The sequence below is a fragment of the Melospiza georgiana genome, chromosome 1, assembly GCF_028018845.1.
Source record: "Melospiza georgiana isolate bMelGeo1 chromosome 1, bMelGeo1.pri, whole genome shotgun sequence".
Classification (NCBI taxonomy): Eukaryota; Metazoa; Chordata; class Aves; order Passeriformes; family Passerellidae; genus Melospiza; species Melospiza georgiana.
This window is the reverse complement of record NC_080430.1, coordinates 19,541,967-19,563,313: the sequence shown is the minus strand read 5'-3', so window position 1 is coordinate 19,563,313 and position 21,347 is coordinate 19,541,967. Positions and strand designations below refer to the sequence as shown.

Below are 21,347 nucleotides of genomic sequence, written 5' to 3'. Positions count from 1 at the left end.
CTAAGTATATCTCCTCCTATGACTATACATTCATATACAGCTTACTGTAATCTGAAATAATAGAAAATATGCATTTATCTTATGTACAGGGTCTTAGTTATACAGATTGGACATGTTTGCTTGCCAGAATTTTTTCTTGTGGCATTACATTGAATTCAACAGCCTGAACTGACAGAATCTCCTGGAGTAGGAAGTGAAAAGTACACATTTCCTATAAATTTAATTTGCAACCTATAACCCTCACTTACTGAAGGTTATGGATGCATTTTTCTAGAACCTAAAGCCACAGTGGTACTTGTATTTGAGTTTTTTCTTCTTCATATTTCTGTACTTGTATTTTACTAGTCCTGATACTGTAATTTTCTGAACAGAATACCAACATAGCAAGATACATCTATAAAAAAAGGTTTACAACTTTACCACTCTTGAATACTTCATGTTGTTGTGATTCTCAGATAAGTTAAATATGCATCAAATTGCTACAGACAGCTTACTCTAGCACAAAACCTACATTCTTCATTGACGGTTATTTAAAATAATAGCCTTAATATTTCAGAAGAGTGTTCAGAAAACTCCCCAAAAGATGAAACCAGACAGGCCAGGATGAGAAAAGAAATGTAATTAATACTTTGGAGGTAATGGAAGTCACTTGTTCAATGAGGAAAAATTCCAAGTCATAAATAATTGATGCAGAAGCTATATTTTGAAGTAACTCCAGACACTAAAAGACAAAACAAACCTTTACTTATGCAAAAGATAAAACACTTTTATTGTGCTTAGAATTACAAATTCCTAAATCTCATTTTGGGGGAGGGGGGGGGGGAAATTACCTTTTTTTTCCTACTTTGTGAATTGTGCCCATCATAAGATTTTAACAAGAACACAAGTTACACATACTTTGTGTCCAGGAGCACTTAAATCTGGATTTCCAGTCAAACTTCTCTTTCAGCCTACTGTTCCGTGCATGATAGGTTAGGACAATGCTAACAAGAGGTGTACTATGAATTTAGCACTGTATTCAAAAACAAAGTACGTAATATATAAAATTCACATGCAGAAAAGATTCAAAGTTTTCAAGACAGAGTTTATAATGCTTCAGTTTCCCAAAGAAGCTGCTGTCAAAATAGTCTACAAAATAGTCTATTCCCAAAATAGAGGGAATATTAATTTTTAAGTGCTTATAATAGGTACAATGGATTAGGAAATAAAACTGTTAATAACCTTGTATTGAAAAGAACCTTTTAACAGAGAACCCTGTACTATGGGGTCTCTGGACAGCCCAATTCTGTAATTGTGTTCGTGGCTGTAATTGAGGAGAGCAACTTACAAGTTCCTAAGCATTGACTACAATGTTGGAGAAAATACACTAAAAATACAATAGCTGGCAATTGTTAAGTCACAGGAATGTTAGATCCTTATGTACAGTCTGTTTAACAATGATACACATAAGTTTCCATGACAACAGTGACAAGATGATAAAAACACCTTCCATCATTCCCTGAGAAATACTTTTCTGCTTGTATCACTTATGAAGTGGCAAGTACCTAATTTAGAAATGTCAACTTGCATTTAGTAACGTATTTTCATATTCAAAGAAATGCAGATCATAATTTTAAAGGATTTAATTAAATATCTGAACCACACTAAAATTATTTATTATCTGATTTTTTTAGTCTTTTAAAACAAGTTACATCAAACTTATCTTTTACTTTAGTTATGGTCTATAGTTTAACTGCAAAATTTCAGCTTAAAAATGTTTTACCCTTGGGGAAATCTCTTTTGTTTGAATCAAATAAAAACTGATCCAGCAATTTCCAAAGTGCTAGATTTAGTAGAAGAATGTCTTATTTTTAAATTGACTTTATTTTGCTCCCCCATTCACAAAAAAACAAAACAAAACAAAAAAAAAACCAAGAAAAATTACCTAAAGCAATTATGTTTTCTCAGTTATGTTTTATCAGTTACTTAATTTGCTTTCACATTAGAACATTATCTTACTTCTAGTCTGAATTGTTTTCTTCAAAAATGGAATTTCTTCTGCCTCAGCTACTTTTTAGTCACTCCTGTGGCCTGGCTACCCTTGAACCAAGCAATTCCAATGACAACAGTGGAATCTAAACTTGGGAGTTATCTCAACACAGGTACTTCTAGGTGAACATACTTCTTAATCTATTAAGAACATTCATAATACTTATTAAAATGTCAGTTCTCATATTTTACTGTAGGAAAAATAGTTCCTATAAATAAATAATGAAAATATAACCCTAAGACACTCTTCATATAACACAGTATATCTAAGTTACCACTTAAAAAAGCATACTCAACTACAATTCTTCAAATCAATGAAAGTTAATGCCTGCACTATGTGAAACTCCTCAGTAAGCACCTCCTGAGAGGAGAAAAGCAAAAGAAATTATATAGCAATGTTTTGTACACTACAAATTATCCAGAAATACCGTCTTTGATCGCTTGTTGCTGTAAATAACATTAAAGAGCAATAAATACTTTTAACTGATACAGCTTCCTGTGGATAAGATTTAAAGAATTTTATAAATAGAGGGACAAAGCTTTTGATTGAATACACAGACACAGAGCAAGCCAAGTTCTCTCCTTACCCTCAGGCATTTGAAGACTAGGCTGGAGTCAGGCCTAAGTGAGAACAGCCATGGATAAGTAAGCCTGACCAAAAAACCTGCTCCTGATCATGCTGCTGATTCATGGCCAATTGACAATCGTGGTATGAACAGAGAAATGAGAGGTGCAGCAGACTTGATCTGGGGAGCAAACTTCTCATGTCTCCTCTGAACATCTGGAACTTTGTGAAGAGGATAAATAGCTAATGGAATGGGCTGCTCCTTGCTAAACACCTGAAGATACATGATGATTCCATCATTCTGTTTTACAAGGGGGAGAACAGGGAGCCATGAAGCAAAGCAGCATCTCCACAGTAAGAAGGGAAGCCTGCAATCAATCAGGATTTCTTGACTCCCAGCCCTACAGTTTTAATGCTGACACCAAAGAGCTTCTCAACAGGATTTTTCCTGGCTCCTTTTCAGTGACATTTCTGTTAAGTCATTTCCAGCGTAAATTAACTCTTAACTTAAAATACTCTACTCACAGTGTTGAAGACTGGGGGATTTTTCTAGAACATCTTGCTATTTGTTAAATAAAATCTAGTGCTAATACAGCCTAAAAAATAAGGAAGGGAAAAGTGGGAGGAGATCAGAACACAGAGCTGCTCTTTAATTTAGGATCTTAAAATAAATTACAATTAGTAAGTGATTGGGTTAATGTGCAGAATAGAGTTAGAATAACAGTATAGTTACTTGTTATGCAAATTAATTTCAACATTTGTTCAGTTATCAGGAGTAAATATTCTGCACAAAAAAGACAAGATAACCTTGCTGAAATTCTGCATATAGAAAGAGAGAGAAAATACCATGTCCTTTCCTGGTCATCTGATGTCTAAATTAAAGTTATATGAAGACTTTTTTATGTTGAATTCAAAATAATAGGTGATATTAAAAAGTTATTTTCAGGTCTAGTTGGGTACATTTCCATTTAAATTTTTGTAAATATTTATTCATTTTTTTACATACAAAAACCATCGCCAGAGAATTAAATTATGTCAGGGCCTAAGGCCTGGCTTTGAAGAGCTTTTAGTCTTTTTATCTCTTTGAGGATCTCATGGGAAGTCTAAGCCTGCTTTCAGCACAAAAACCTCCAAAGCCTGAGGCTGCCTCTGGAAGAATTATATTTGCCTTAAGGTCTGTGGTAAATGTATTTTGGCAGCTTTACTCTACAGCTAAAGAAATTTCTCAATCTCATCAGAAAAGTGTAGGCAATAATGATAATCTGTAATACAAAACTGCAGACCCCGGGGGCGGCGAGTGCCTGATCTTACATCCACGGACACTATTCTACAGCCCCAGAAGTAACGACACATTTCACTCCCTTCCAAAAATTTTAAACCTTCCCTTTGCTAGAGGAAGATGCAGCTATAATATGCTCCATGTAGACATTCAAAATATGTCAGACTCAGCTTCTGCAAGCTTATATTTAAATCCTAGGACATTAACATCCAGTAGTGCACAGTACTTGACTAATGCTACCCTCAGGGATTTTTTAAAATGGTAGAAATTTCTACAGCTAAAAATCAAGCTGAGGTAAAATAGTATCAGGGCAAAAGTCATGCTAATTTTGTGTTGGTTGTAAAGCTAATAATGAGTTTAATCTCATTGCTTCACCATCATTAAACATTCCAACAGCCTTTGGAACAGCAGACAGAACTGAGACAGCCAGCCCTTAGTGTGTGACACCCACAGGAGACCCTTCTCTGGCCCATGAACCCTCTGTCCTCATCTACACCAGGGTACAGCTTCAGCAAAATGCTCTTCAGTTCAATATCAGGACTTTTAGAGTGATGTCTGGTGGGCCAGACTCAGCAGCTTTTCTCAACATTATTTGGTAATATCATCATGATATCAAGGTAGATGGAGATAAGATATAACGGATAAGCAGCATTTAAAGTCTAACGATGAGATTAAAATCTGAAAAGTGTATGCTAAATTCTCATGAACTCTGATAGATAATTTTTTTAAAACTACAAGTTTCTATTTTTGAAATTAAAGTTTTATATTGTTGCTAAGTCACTTTCAAAAAGGCCAATAAATTGTCAGACAAGAAATTGTTAAAGATCTTAAAAAGAGAATAAATAATTACCATTTTGTCCAGACCAAGCCTAGAGAAGTGACACTCCAATTTCTGGGAGTCAACTTTTAAGAAGCTTAGAGTCACTTCAAGGACAGAATTCCTTTATCTTAGAAAGTTTTTAAAAATCCTTTAACTAGAAAACATATATAAGAAAACCAAAGAAAACACCTAAGTATTTTAAGTCTTTACTTATGTATTATGATCCTGAATGATACATTCTCTGTTTCATCTTAAAACAAACAAAATATTAAACTTTGTAGACTTCAATTAGATTTTCCTCTGAGGTCCTGCTTCCATCTGCATCTTAGCTGCAAAATCACTATCTTTATCCCAGCTTAACTTAAAAGATGTAGAGATACAAGTTAGGCAAGCAGACAGATTCTGTTCATGTGTAGAAATCTAAGTGAACTTGAGTATTGTCCAACTTAATCACTCTTGTTACATAAAAGTCTATCAGTCTTTGCTACTTTGCTTTCAGTGGAAAAGCATTGAACTTCTGTTGTTACATCTGGTGTAAAATGATTCTCAAACAATGTAGGAGTATGGACATTCCTCATGGATTTTCTGTCCATTAAATTATAATTCATTCTGCTGGAGAGTCAAATTAATGATACTTTTATTCACTAGTCATTCCTTGTATTCTAGCCACAAAAGAAAAGAGTGTTTAAAAATAAACATGTTCTATGTTCTATAAAAAAACCAACAGCAACAATTTTCTTCCAGTGTAGACAATCATTATCTTTCCATCAATAAGGACAACACAACTAATCCCTAAGGGTCCAGTTTTACCAAACCAGAATTACATTTAACAGCAAATACATGAGAGATTCTCTGCCATACACAATTCTCATGTGGGAAAATGGCAGAATCCATAAATAGTAGGAAATATTACAGGGTCTCAGCACTCATTGGATAACTATTCCCAAGCAGTGTAAAACAGCATAATTGGCATCTCTTTTACCAGACCTGTATTTTAGTCAAAAGTATGAATATTTACTTGTACAATCCAAAAGCATTGCTAAAATTACAGTTTAGCACATATTTTTTACTCAGTTTAACACCACCTGACTTCTTTTATAAACTACGCTGAACTGAAGTTTACTACTTTCAATAATTCATTACAAAATAATTTTATGCATGAAAAAGAGATCTCTTTATTAACATGTCCATTTCATGACACAACTCACTAAGAGATACAACAGCTTATACGTATTGATTACCAATGCAATCATTATAGGTGTTCTAGAATTAAAAACAGGTTTGTTTGGAGCTGGGAAGAGATTGGAAAATAGGCTAAAGTTAGCAGAACTTTAAAATCAATTTGGTATAAATAGAGTATCAGATCATTAAGCAAATTTTGGTCTAGAACTAAAATCCAGGTACAAGATGTGCTATCCAGTATAGTTTAGTTAATTGCACTCTGAGCTGCAGATTGTACTCTGCCAAAAAAACTAATTTACTCATTGATATGGAAAAAATATATTCATATATTCTCTATCCATGGAAACAAATAATTTGGAATGGAACAATTCTCCTCTATAAGCTACTATAGACTGAAATATGCATTGTCTTGATTCAAATCTAAACTGAAGATGACAAAAGCTTTTCACACATTTACTCAATATGAAAGAAAAAGTATTGTGTTTGAGTCAAATTATGCCAAATATTGTCTGCCAGTATTTAAGATTCATAAAGATACAGAAATCTCTTCTATGTCACCCACTAGAAAAATCAAAGACAATGAATATCCTGGTTTTAATTAGACATCTCTTTGATTCTCCACACAGTTTCTTAGTTTCCCATCAGCTCAATTTCAGGACACCTAGACGTCCTGATCTTTCATTTAATAAATAGAAAACAAAGTATTTTGTATTTTTAAATAAATAAAAAGATTTTGTTCAAAACATAACAGCCACAGAGATTTTTGTTCTGCATTTTGCTAGGCTGTCCAGTGCAGTATCTGTTCAGAATGATGGACTGTGTTTGCAATCAATAGAAAAAATCAGTGAGAATTTACATTAGTAAAGTTCTTTTGTTCTGAGTGAATATTAATGACTTCTGCTTAGTCTTTCATTAAAAATTAATTCAGAATCCTATTCTATTGGAAAAAATGCTCTACTTGGAGAGACAAATTCTTTGTTATTGCTGAATTTGAAGCTGGCAACAGCTACAACAATGCACATTTTTAAAGCACATCCTCATCTTCTGGATAAGTCTTTCAAATGGTAAGGTTAAATATCATGTCCTCCATGCCTCAGCTTGTGATTTTGAAAAAGTCTCTTTGCATCTCTACTCCTAAACTCAATTAGAAAAATACAAAATAAACACATTTTAAGATAATAATGATAGAGAATGGCAAAGAAATAATACATTAAAAGAAAGAATTCATATATACAAAAACCTAGAAAACAAAATATTTCATAACCAGGGGAAGTCCTCAGCTCAGCCATACAAATTTTTGTAATTTCAGACACAGTATTGCAGAAATTTAACTTAAATTTAATTTTTTACCATATTGTTATATTTCTTTTCACTGATTTTTTTTTTTTTTTTTTTTTTTGATTCCCAAATTCAAATGCAATGACAGACTTTTCCTCTCAGGTGAAATAGCTTGTTAAATAATGTGTTCACGTAAGGCAATGCATTTTCCTTATAGACGTTAATTCCTTTCAGTACTCTATCTGCCTTAGCTCCATATTTTTTCCAGATACAAAAACATTTTTGTGGGGAAGTGGGAAAAAGGATGTTTATTTTTCCTACAGATAGCTGTAGCCACATGATTTCCTCCATACCACTGTGGCTTCTCATTCTTTTTTCCAACATCTATTCACCAGTGGCGCTTGGCTGCACAAAGTCCCCACTATCATTTCAAATTTATGGAAGAAACAAACAGAAGAAAAAGCTGGCAGCACAGAACATCCATTCTTCTTCCAAAATCTAAAGCTGAACACATTTGTGAAAATAAGGCACTGTTGGATACTTTCAATAGCATGTTCTTGTATATGCATGGTGCGGTTAAAAATGTTTTTTACTTAAATCCTACAGCCAGATTTCATTTACTAAGGACTGCTGCCACAGTGTGTGCTTTGCACAGGACGTGGTACCAAAGCAGTTCAAGATGTCAGAGTGACGGCTACGCTTGCTCTGCCTCTGCCCTCCCATCCCACTCCAATCTCTGGATACACTGAACTACTCTCAGTTCCTCCTGGCCAGAACAAATGAATCTCAAGTTTCACATTTCCCTTCCCCAGGTCTGCTTAGTCTGACCATAGCTGATGGCTGTGCTGTACCAGCCCGTTCTTGAACATTTCTGCAGCTCCACACAACCATTCCGAGACAGTTTTGATAAAACACCCACACAGAAAACACAGTGTGTCCCATGACACTGCAAATCAGAGCTGGCCTGACACATCTCAACAGGGGCATCAGCAGCATGCTGCCTGCACTAGTGGGGGCTTCTATGGCAAGGAGATGAAGAGGGTGAAGGGGAAGAATAGTCAGCTCTCACAAAACTACCAAGATGAAGACAACCACAGTGAAAATTGTAAAATATTGTTCCAGTGCTCCCACAGTCGAACCTCGTGTCAGTTCCTGCATTATCCTCATTCCTCTCCTGCTGCTATCCTCCTTCCAGAGGTGCCACATGTGCAAGTTGCCTTAAAGTTCTGCTGCAGGACACTCCCTGTGGGCATGTGAGAGTTTACACTTCAAGCTTTACCATTTCTTTATATATACCAAATATTCTCCAGTGCAAAGCCAACCAGGGTAGTTTAATTCTACTCTTTTCTGGTCAATGACTTTTTTCAGATTGGCCCTACCAAGCAGATGCTGGCACACAGTAAGACAACTTCTCCTACAATGAATGTGTATGGCCATGATCAGAGCAGGCTACTCTACAAAAAAACATACTGTGCAAAGGTCAACTGAATTCACCCTTTTCTATATCATAAGAGCCAACACTACTAAGATAGATACGAAGCAGTGAACATTCATCTTCAAATTAAATCTGCAAATAATTTTCAAATCATTCATTTTCAAATTAAATCTGTAAAAAACAGATGTGTTCAACCTTGAAATCACAGCTTGCTACTCCTCAGATAAGAGTTCTACTTTCAGAACCAAACAAAAACCTTTCACAAAAGCAGTGTAAAAAGAAAATACACTTCCCCAGAAAATTTACACATTGTGTAGAATTTGAGAAGGTCTAGGTCAACTTTCAAAACATTTCATATAAAATAATAAAATAATAAGAATTAAGACAATGCAGTCTTCCAGTAATGAGTCAGAGGAACAATTATGGGCCCAAGCAGGAAGTTTATGGCAGATCCTTTGATGAACCAAGATGAGCCACAATTCGGTGGAAGCTGAAATGACCTTTATGTTTCAGTTTTACAACTGAAGATCAGTCCTGGACACACAACCATGAGGTGGAAAGACAAGAGCTGGACAATGGCAATACAGCAAATACAGTAGTTAGCTTACTAAAAATATTAAAATATTATACATGAAAACATCTGAATGTGATTTAGAACCATAAACACATATGGTCTTTACTGAGGATGCCAATACAAACTGAAATTTGGCATTTCCTACCTAACCTTACAAATATATGTCATATGTCAGTGTATTCATAGTAACATTTTCTCTACTATTTTGTATGTAATTTTCTAGTTTATTTTCCCAAAAGCTAAGAAAGCAGGAATTCCTGTACTGATACTCACATGGCTTCCACCCAGGTTGCAAGTACTGTGACTTCATTCAAGATCTTTTAGTAAATCACACAAAATCCTGGAGAGAATAAAAGTAAACCCTTTTATCACTGGGTAGAACAAGAAAGACTGACACTGAGATTTAGAGGTATTTCATTTATCACACTGTACTTATAAACAGAAAGAACCCCAAAAGGTACCTTCTCTTGTTAACAACATGCTTGTTCTCAGTTTAAATCAAGAGAATAATATTGTATTTCTGGACACATTTGGTGCTTCCTGGGTACATCGTATACTATAACGCACAAATGCAGCATTAGAACAGAAACAGACCAGAATAAATTTAATCTAATTCTAACCCAAGAGCTCTTTTATTTCTTGCTCCAGCTCGCTTTCTCTACTTCCTCTCTGAGTCTTCCATTAACTACTCTCTTTTTTCTTTCTGACCATCAAAAAAAAAAAAAAATCAAGTGTAAAAGTTATGAATCAAGGACATCACCAGACCACCACAGTGTCTGTGGATACAGTTAATCTTCCTACTTTGACACTCCTGTTTCTCTAATCATTCCTAACTGATATCATGTATCTGGCTGAATTGTAAACTGTGCTTCTAGGGAGCACAGAGGAGTGGTCCTGATCTGTGATTAGGTCTCCACCGTGCTGGGTTCTACGAGCTGCCAAAACTTCCTTCCCCCAAAAAGCTTCTATTCTAAACACAAGCTGATGTCAAAGTTTATCAAATCCTGAACTCCACCACTTTTCTGTTCTCAGCTCTGTAATTGTTTTGCACAATTTCGATTCTTCTAAGAATAAACGCGAAAGTGTAATAATTCATTTACGTGTTTTTAGTTTTCCTTGTCATAGGTTGCCAACTCCTCTTAGATGTGAACAGCAGTTTCGGTTTCATACAGGATTTTTCCCTTATCTAGGAAGATTATGAGTTGTCTAAGATCACAGAAAAGTCCATGGGACATGCAAAAATATCTGAGTCTTTGAACATGGGACTGCACATCCGCTTCCCCAGTTGTATCTTCTCTGACCAACATTATATTAAATTCAGTTACAACTCTATTCAGAATATCCCAGAGAATGAAGTCCACCTGTATGTCTTCCATTAGCTACCTTTTTGAGATCCTTTTTTTGTCCTTACTCTGCTATGAATTTGAAATAAATTTTTCCCACTTACTATCCTTTTACACTTCTAAATTTTTGTAAAGTCTATGAAAAGGGAAAAAAAAAGATAGAAAAATCTCAGTGGAACAAAGATCTGACCGTGGGCTGACTACCTTTTCAGCATTTCAGTGGTGTCCTCAAAAAAAATACAAGGCAAAAAAAGGATACTCTTGAGATACCAACATCAGAATAAATCTCATGTCTCTGCTGACATTCTTTTAAACATTTTTCCATACAAGCAGAGGCATATGAAACTAATTCCAATTTCTTCCTTCCTAATTTTACACTACATTTTTTCCCCCATGAAGTATATATAAAACTTATTCTCCCAACTCAAACAGAGGAATGTCACAAAAAGTTAAAATTTAAAATTAACATCTGTAAACTGCAGGTCTCAAAAGCACTGTTTAATTTCAGAAAGAATCATATCAGCAGTTCTGGAACACACACAAATAGGAGGTGCAGTTTATTAATATCCCACAGAACTGACTATACATAAATAGCACACATTGCCCAAAAAGCAACCTTCCCCTTCATAATGGAACCTGCTTTAAGCTTTCTCTGAGAAAAACAAATCAGGACCGTGTACAATATTCACTACTCACGCTGATACCAGAAGTCTGTATTGATCACTGTAATTTCTTTAAGTTATTATGCAAGCTTACATTCCCCTCTAGGCATCTCTCTAAGGGAGCAGAGCCATTGGTAATGACATTTTCCACAGAAATGCCAACTGATGCCAAAATGACACTGAGTAAGTCACTGCCCAACACAGCTGAAAGGTCAATACTGAAAAAAATGCTCCATTTCATTCATAGCTCAAAAGACTAGGAAAACATGGTCAACACAAACACTGTTGAAAAAGCAAATAAAAAATATGTTTTGAGGGCTTCATGTTTGAATTGGTATAGATGCACCTCAAAGTAATTGTTTTTTCTGCACCATGCTGTTAAAGTTTTGAAAAACTCTACAAGAGCAATAGGAACTGCTTTAAATGTAGGCTCAGGTAACAGACACGATAGCATTGTGAAGATGCTCTAATAAAACTAAAGAAATGCTGATGTGGGGGCTGCTCTACTAAGTACTGAAACTTCGGCTGGAATTGTAATGTATATCACTGCATTTTCTCAGTCTTCTGTCAATGTAACTAACTGGAGAGAAAAATGCTATGGCTCCTTAAAACTGCAGAAACAGAGCACCAGAAGCCTCAGGGCCCCAGACAAAGCTGTGCAAAACTGGAGTTATGACTGAAAGTTTGTATCAATAACTTAGGAGTTAACTGATTTTTTTCACCAGCCCCAGAAAGACAAGGTTTGATTTCCCACTGTCTTTTGCTGCTCAGACATACAATCCCTGCCAGCTGTGACATTAGTTCTCCTAAGGTCTCTACGCCATCCCCACACCTTTGGATCTACCCCAGCCTTTCCTATATCCCATCCACAACATAAGCAACTGCACACAGGGCTGTGCCTGATCCACCTTTCTCAGGCTGATCAGACAAAAAAAAAAAAATTCCACTTATCCTGAAATAAATTATGAACACAAAGTATTCAGAGTTGCAGTTAAAAAGAAAGCAGTCCTAAGATCATGAATTTTCAGCCAAGAAACCACTGTGATATTTACTTTTAGCCTATGAAAATTCATAAATTTCATGCAGTAACTCCTACATCACAGTATATAGCACAAACATATAAATATATTTTTCTGTAATTACATCTGAAATTGAAAAGTCTTAATCTTCCTTTATTTTGTTATCATTTAATAAATTTTGACCTGGCAATGACACAGGCCACAGCATTGCTAGACAGAATACTAGGGCTGAAGAATTTATATTCATTCTGTCTATTTCAATTACTACAGAGTTTTTCCTTGGGGGAAGAACAAGAGAAATTTACTTCTTGTGGCATGGTTCTCATATTTTCCAGCAACCTCAATCTATTTCCATTCATTTTCCAGTATTTACTTTGCAAAAAAAAAAAATTCATAAAGAGGAAACTGAACTTATGGCTCTAATTCTGCTTGGAATTCTGTGTAACAAGTTTTCACATCCCTAGGGATTTCCATCACTGTCAGTACAGAAATCTACATATATATTTTTATATAGAAGTGTATGCATCAGTAGAGATGAAATTACCTTTAATTACCACTTAACTGCAATCATATCAACACGTATGGAGCAAGAGTACAGCCCAAGCATCTTTAGAGTAACTTAAGACATGTAACTAATTAGCTCTGTCTTTAGAAACTGACAAAATATAATTTTCTCATAAGAATAATTAGATTTTTGTTTTCATATTTTCCAGGTTTTTTTAATGCAGTCTCTACAGCTACAGTCCAGCAATCAGCTCAATGCAGGTCAGGATCTGCCTTTATTCAAAGTACTAACAACTTCATGACACAGGCATTAAAATCATGCACCCCTATGAACTTCCTCACAGGAGCAATGCTTAATACTGTGATCAAAACTGTGCACAATAGGAGATGATAAATACAAACTACCTGTCTCATTTGAAGGGAAAAATACATGTCTCTAAGTGGTATTCACTAGAAATTGTCTTTATCATTTTGAACAACCCAGAGATTGCCCCATGTAGAAGAAAAGGACCTGTTTTAAACCTCACATAAGACTCATATTCTACGTATTTAAATAACTAACAGGTTATATGTGATTCACAAAATAATGACTTGCATTTTACAACAGCTATGCACAAAAGAGCCTGAGTGCCAACCAGCAGGGACTTCAGAGTCATCCTCTGACTTTGCAGAAAATAAAAGCCCAGTGTCCATTTCTGATCCCAGCTCACAAGAAACAAATTACCCCACTCACTACCATGTGGAATTTAACCAATTTTTAATTATCTTTATGAGAGAATGTTTTACATTATGGACAAAATGCAATGGATGTCTCAATGTTCACCACTGATTCTATAAAAACATTGTCTTTATTGCTTTCAAAGGGAAAATTTATATCCCTATGAGCAATTAGATTAGTAACAGAGGGTCAACACTGGCATCTATTGTCATTGCAACAGTCATAAACACAATAAACATCTCAGCAGACTCTTAAACCACTTCCTCTCTCTACTTGGAGTACATTTTAATTGCACAAATTCAATACTTATGCATCAATTTATTTTGAATGCTAATCTTTTGAAAATCAGAGCTAGTACTACAAAAACTGCATTTGATGAAAAAGTAATTTGCATGAAAAATGCCAAAAGGCATATATGAAATGGTATTTCATATACCAAAACAAAATTACAAAGCCTCTTCAAATGAATTGCATCCATTATCGATATAAAACCAGACTATAATAGAACAATTTTTCTCTGTAGCAAAAGGCACTTAAATTGCAGCATAACTTTCATTTAAGAAGTTTAATACAGTTTCAGTATTATCTCATATATTGGCTTTGAACTGACCAATTAAGCACTAAAATTTTTCTCATGTTTTTTATTATAACTGGCACCAAAACCAAGTGCAAAAAGGAACTATATTAATATAGTCTTTGGCAAATATTTTTTTACATTTTTACTTTTACCAATTAAAATATGGAAAAACATTTGGTCTCTATGTCTGCTGTCTTATATCTCCTTTATTTTCACCATTCACGAACAGAGGGGAAAAGAGGGATACTTTTGCCTAAATTTCACCTTTTCCTTATAACTCAAGTTTTAAAAACTGAGGTAGAAAAATGGAAATGGCTTCCACAAGTAGAATGGAGAATCCATGTCCACTCCAATACAAGTGAATAAAGGCTGATGTGACTGATGTGACACAAGGTAACATTTTAACATCCTTCTTAACTTTTCTAGCAACTTTTAGTCATTAGGCAATCCACAAAAATTTTCCTTTTTTTTTTTTTTCTTAACATAACAAACTTAGAATTGTTTTGCAAATGCACTTACACCTTTAAAGGCCTTTGAAATCCTTAACGACTTCACTACAGAGGAGAATTTTCTCCTGAGTGCCCTAGCTCTGCTCTCCCATATCCCAGTCTCTATTGTGCGAAGATGGAAATCAGACACCTGTACAGCTCTATAGACCCTGCAGCCATGAGAAGCAGTTTCACTGATGTGCTGATCATCTCCCCTACAAAGCAGGGGCTTGGATGCCATAAAGCTTTTTGATGTTGCAGAAATGTCCAAAACTGAAAGTCTGCTACTTCAAAGTTCTCCTGGTGTACTGGAAAAGTCCAGTTTCATGCTGGAGGCAGATTTTTACCTACATGAAAAGGCAGAAGACAGGCCACTAGAAAATTCTAATGGATTCATAGCCCTTACAAGCAGCATCCACTTTTAGCCTATATAGATACCAATGAGAAAAGGACCAGACCACATTTCAGGAGAATTTAATGAATATCCCACATGAAGAGACACATTTCTTTCTTTCAGCATTAACTCTGTGCACAGTGATGCATCAAACCTTTGGAACACTTTCAATCAAAATTATCAAGCACTAACTTAAAACAATTTTGTAAGACAGAGGAATCAAGGATGAACATCAAGGGTGAAGGGGTAGTAAACTCTCTGATTTGCCTCTTGGGCAGCATCTTACAGGAAGCCAGTAGATCACCTTCTTCAACCTCACCTTTCATCAAATTGTCTCCAGATACACAGAAACTCTATTTAATTAGATCAGCTAAACATTTTGCAGGGGGATCAGATCTTAAATAACTTCCAGCACTATAAGAAGTACTTTTACTATCCATCTCCATTGACTTCCTACCTCCTCACAGACATTAAACATAGGAGTCAAGATTCACAATTCTCTTAAATCAATTCAGAATTTCATTGTCTCTTAAAAGAGAATCCTGTCCCCTCCCAATCATCCCACAGAACTCACAGGTGTTAACTTCCTGCACAGAGGGGCAGGATCTTCCCTGGCACTGTCACAGCAGACAGCAGTAGCATCTCTTTAAACAGAAACATAATGTTAGATCAGCTCAAGACAAATGTCACACCACAGCCTGAAATGCATCCTCATGGTCAGCCATCACGCCTGTACACATAATCAACCCTGAAGAACAGTAAGTGTTCCACTCCTGGAACATGTAGGTAAATCTGTCTTGAATCTACCTGTTTTGCAACACGTTGACCAGGATTTTTTACCATGAATCCATAAATTGATGTAAAATATGAAATTTTGCCAATAGAAATATAACCATTACTCAGCCTTATAAGTTCATACATATATGAACATTTTCTGACAATCCTCATGAATAATCATCCATGGTTAACCATGGCTAATTATCTTTGCTCTTGAAAACATTTCCTTTAATTCAAACTTAAGTTCCTATTCCAGATAATTGATCTTAGTTTTGCTTTCTTGAACACATACAGTATCTTTCTCCAAACAAACATCCTCTCTCTTCACAAGATCGTTCAAAACCATAAAATCCTTTCAATACCATGAAATCCTTTCAATATTTTATTCAAGGACAAAAAAAACCAATTAGCTTAAGGATAAAAATATTGCCTAAGATCAATCCTTCACCATTACTGCAAAACTTCACTACTTTGTTGAGCTTTTCAAATGTATCCATCAGAACTGAAACTGCTGCTTCTACAGAGGAATATGGTACAGAGGACAAACAATGACATCTATAGGTTTATACCTGCAAGGACTATGAACTCTTCTGGTCCCTGCATGAGCAGTTGATACCAACCCTGTGTATCATTTTATTATTTTCTCTACTGAAGTAGTTACATCCAAACTCACATTCAAGCATCATATTGTTAGGTTTCCCATTTGTGTGTTGAGGGAAATTGATAGCTCTTCTAACATAAATGCTGAAATACTAAAAGTGTATTAAAAAGTAGAGGTAACAGTGAATGGGAAAAAAACAGACTTATTTCACAGTAATCTGCCTGCTTTGCTTATGGAAGGAAGATAAAATAACAAAACAACTATATAAGAATATATCATAGAAATATCAAGATGACTTAAATCTGTTTATTTACAATTTCTTTGCTTTGTTTATTATTTATCTTAGAGAAGATGTACAGGAAGGCAATATTCATTTATCTGTGGAGTCATGTCTGTAATAAGGGAACAATTTCAGGACAAAAGAAAATTACCCAGGACCTAAAGAAACAATAATGAATTTCAGGTATTTATATATTCTCAAAGTAGTTCTGCAATGTTTACCACTCCGTATAGCAGAATATAAATTATAAGCAGCATATTATAATCAAATGCATTCATTACATGAATGCTGCTTAATAAAAAATTAGAATTTTCTAATTTGTAATACAAAACAATCAAATTCCAGCTCAGCTGCTCAATGGTCAGAGCACAATGTCTGTGAATGTGTTACAAGTCAATCACAAAGTCAAAAGGGACACTAAGGGCAAAAATATAGATTTACCAATGACAGTAAGAATACAGTGATTATTCTGAACATTAGTTTTACTTTTTATCAGATTCTGCAGCTGCCCCATTTCTCCTGGGTTATTTTAGAATGTCCAAAGAAACAGTACTTGGACATCACAGACACTCTTGCTCTCCTGTGCAAGCCCTTCATATGTCACTTAACTTCTACACTGACAATTCTTTATGTGTTGAAAGACCCAACAGCAGTGGATGTAGGCAGACCTTATGAACAGCATATATTTCTCCTGTTCTCTCTGATCCTGCAGTCAGCAGAGATTACAAACCAATGAAGTAAAGCACAGGCAAAGGCAAGAGTAAATTGGACAGTTTAAAGACAAGATGCTCTAAGAAAACAATTACAATCCTTCCTATTTACATAAAGATCAAGTCCTGGTTTCCACAGGGTTACCTTTCCTCTTAGTAGCTGGTACATAAAGTGCTGTGTTTTGGATTCAGTGTGAGAATAATGTTGCTAACACACTGATGTTTTGGTTCTTGCTAAGTAGTGCCACCCTAAGTCAAGGATTTTTCAGTGTCTCTCTCATGCCCTGGCAGGAAGGAGGAGACAAAAACCTGGCAGGGAATGCAGCTGGGACAGCTGGCCCAAACTGGCCAAAAGGATATTCTACACCATAGAACATCTTTTTTGGTGTATAAACTGAGAGAAATGGGCTGAGAGGGAGTGATTGCTGGTCAGCTGGGTATCAGTCAGTAGGTGGTAAGCAATCATATTGAGCATAACTCATTTTTCTTAGCATTTATTTCTCTCTTTTTGTTAATTTCATTTTTATTATTATTGCTGTTGTTGTGTTGCTGTAATTTTGTTGTTATTGCTGCTGCTACTATTATTTGTATCTTTGTTAGATTTATTGTTATTATTTACTCTGTTTTAAGTACTAAACTGTTCTTATCTCAACCCTTAAGTTTCACTTTTCTCCTCATTCTGATTTTCCTTCCTATCCCACTGGTGAGAGCTGCAGGGAGTGAGTAGCTACCCAGTAGAGAGTCACGAACTGGTGTTAAAAAGAGAGATAACAAAGAGAGAGGAGTAAGCTTGACTTCCTACATGCAAGCCACCATGAGGACACACAGAGAAGACATACATAAAAACTTTGAAAGATGTCAAGAAAACCCAACCAAAACACTGTAGAAATGAGACTGAACACCATGATGATTGTATTCAGCCTTGATGATGGTATTCTAGCCTTCAGCAGTTGTAAGCTCTCTTTCTCATACAGATGTTCGCTTTGTCTGCAGCTTCCTTGCACCTCTCTGCATAGCACAAGATGGCATTTTGTATCCAAAGCCCTTCATTGAATTCAAGTACATTAAAAAATTTCAGTCTCAGGATGGTAAGAAGTTTGGCACAGAATAAGATACAGTCACACTGCAAAAAAGGTGAAAAGATCTCAAGTCCTTTCAAGTATCTGTAGGAAAGAACTTCTCCAGGTCCCACACCCAATTAGCCTGATGCTGAAAGGAGCAGGACATTTTATAAGTGTTCTCTATAGCAGCTAACAGCGTTGATCTACGCCACATGTCTCCTCTAAATAAAAATATCAACTGCGCACAGTTTATTTAAATCCACAGACAGGAGACCTTGTCATATCTCTGTCAGAACTGCTGTCAAGTCCCAGCTTTATTGATATCTCTTCATTGTGCAAATATCTCTATGCAGTACTAAAACCATTTCTTTCTCACAGATGAATGAATAGCTGCGGCTCCAACAGCTCAACATTATTTTACAATCCCCAGGATCATTTCTGTTGTCCTCCCTTGAACTCTGCTCATCTGTTTCAAATCCACCTTGCCATGGGGACAAGGACTACCACACTCAGGTATCAGCCCTGATTCTGTACAGCCTCTGCTGAGAGTATCGTGCTCCTTCTACCCAGTGGTGTCCTCACAGAACCTCCAAGGATTTCACCTTATCTGCCCCTGTGCTACAGTGACAGAAACAACTAGAATGACTCCTACATTTCTCTGGCCTTCAAATCCAGCTCTCATCCTGTGGTAAGTATCATTTGACTTTCAGGTTCACAAACTGATTCTTTTACATCTGACTATTAAAAATGAGTATTTTTGGAGTTTGACCATTTAACCCAGAATCTGAAATCACTCCGTAAGTTTATTTGTTGAAAGATCAGCAGTTTCCTTTTACCTCTGGGATTATTTAACTTTGCATCTATCATTAATTTCCCAGCAATCTTGTCCACTAGAGCACCTACAAAATTAGTTCAAGTCTTTAACCAAGGACTAGCCACTGAGAAAACTATTAAAAGCATCCCCCTATGAGATTGCCCTTTGATAACACTACACCTTGAAATCTGACAGTCAGCCATCTGCTATATGCCTCACTGACCACAAACCCTCCTTAAACAGTATTGTGGTCCAGCTTCAGATCTCTCACAGAAGTGGGATGAACTCCTCTTTCTGCTTCATTCCAAAAATACTGTAACTTTTTATATGTTGTTGTAACTTCAGAAATCCTAAATCCCAAATGTGAAATAAGAGTTTACTTATTTTAAATACAAATTCAACATGTAAAAACACTTCAAAAAATTGGAAAGGATTGGATTAGAAACCACATTCCTTTCACTTGAAATAAAAATGTTGGCAGAAGTTATCTTGGTTATAGCTAAAACCTACATTTTCAAATGATCCTTTATTTTTAAAGGCTTTATTATTTTTAACTGTCAGCCATTTATAATGGACTTTTCCACCTTTTTGTATCCTTTGTATTTAGCTAGGAACTTATATTCAGCATTAATTTCTTTCCATCTATTATATAAATATTTTAAATTTTATATTTTTATTAAAATCTTTTATAATAATGTTTCATCACTGCTTCTATAAAAAGATAGAATTCAAGAGTCTCTAGTACTGGCTTAGACCAAAGGTCCATCTGGCCTAGTGTTCTTTATCCAAGATTGGCCACAAGCACTAGCTGGAAGCAGTAGGGACAGGGAAAATATATGTGATATTTCCCCTACATACACATTCCTTGACTACAGTTGTTTTCAGTCTGGTGTATTTCCTCAACCTGGTATGGGTTTTTCTCATTTTGCAGCATAGTTTTTTCTCAGGGCTTGCCTTATTCTTGAACTAATCTAGGTTTTTTGCACTCATATAAGACTTCTAGCACAAAAATATGTCATTTAATACTTTCCACAAGGAAGCACCTCTTTCTTCTTGGTTTGTTTGCCTTCAGATGAGCTTCACTTGTTACTTCCTAGTTCTTGCATGAGAAGACAGAGAAAGCAGTCACTCCCTGACTATACTCTCTATGATAATTGTGTAGAGCTTTCTGCAACACCTTTCTGAATTCTAAAACCCCTTTTGTCTAGGCTGAAGACTCCTGTACCAGAACTCATTCATTCTTCCAATTGGATTTAATCATCCTTGGTGATTTTCCAGAATTTTTGTTTTCTTTTGAACATAGCAGTTCCAAAAACATTATTCAAAGTCTTCATGAAAAAGGGACTGCCACTGATGTATAATCAAGGTTTCTTTTCTTTCATTTTCCCTTTTTTTTCCTATTTATTCCTAATGCATAATGTTTTTTTGACTGTTACCAAGCACTGAGATTTTGTCTTCAGAGAAGTAGCTTATGAAAGGTAAAGGTCAGTGCAGAGGCCATTATTTTATAGATATAAGTTATACATACATATTTATCTGACCTTACAATCACATTTTCACTTATAATTTTTTTGTTGGTACTCACATTCTATTCTTGCCCTACCCTGAATAACTTGCCACAAAATAGTGTCATTCTTTGCTTATCTCCTTTATCAGACCCCTCAAGACTATCACTTCTGAACTAAGACTGATTCTGTTTTGTGTCATGTTGCATTTCATTGCAATGTGGTTACAGTTGTGCTGCATTTAAGTTAATTGCTTTAAGGTTAGCAAATAGGGCCTTTTAATAGTCCAAATAAACACACTACTGCCTGGAGCCATGGTCTGCTCAAACATACCTACTTCAATCAGATCATAGCCATAATAAGTGCCAGTTTTTACATTGCCAGTTAATTCTTCTCCTCTATCAGAGTAAAAATTGATATCAAGTCTCCCATATTGACTAAGGGACTGGTTTAATAAGTTGCCATCTGTTAAATTTATAAATTCTCCTCAGAGAGGTTGAAGTTGGCAATTAAAATCTGCTCCCCAACAGTTATATAGCTTTCAAGTATCCAAAAAAATTCTTAATAACATTTATTTAATTCTTCAGACTATTTCTTAGTATTCAATTTTTTAGTATTGGCCATCAAAAATTTAGTAGCAAAAAGCAATTCTGCCAAGCTCTTAAACAATAACACTTTTGAAAATATAAGATAGTTTACACCTCTTTCATCAAGGACAAGCCTACCTTGAATG

The 21,347-nt window shown here is 35.5% G+C and overlaps 1 protein-coding gene across 5 annotated transcripts in view; it reads right to left on the bottom strand.

Moving 5' to 3' along the window:
- NEBL (nebulette) overlaps positions 1-21,347 on the bottom strand; it is a 246,579-nt gene that overhangs the window by 97,525 nt on the left and 127,707 nt on the right. For 3 of the 5 annotated variants that reach the window (XM_058045718.1, XM_058045709.1, XM_058045727.1), the window contains one exon: positions 9,435-9,501. The exons of the other annotated variants lie outside the window; for them this stretch is intronic. In XM_058045718.1, coding sequence (XP_057901701.1) covers positions 9,435-9,436 — 2 coding nt within the window. In that variant the 5' untranslated portion in view covers positions 9,437-9,501. The remainder of the gene's footprint in view (positions 1-9,434; positions 9,502-21,347) is intronic. 5 annotated transcript variants of the gene reach the window in all.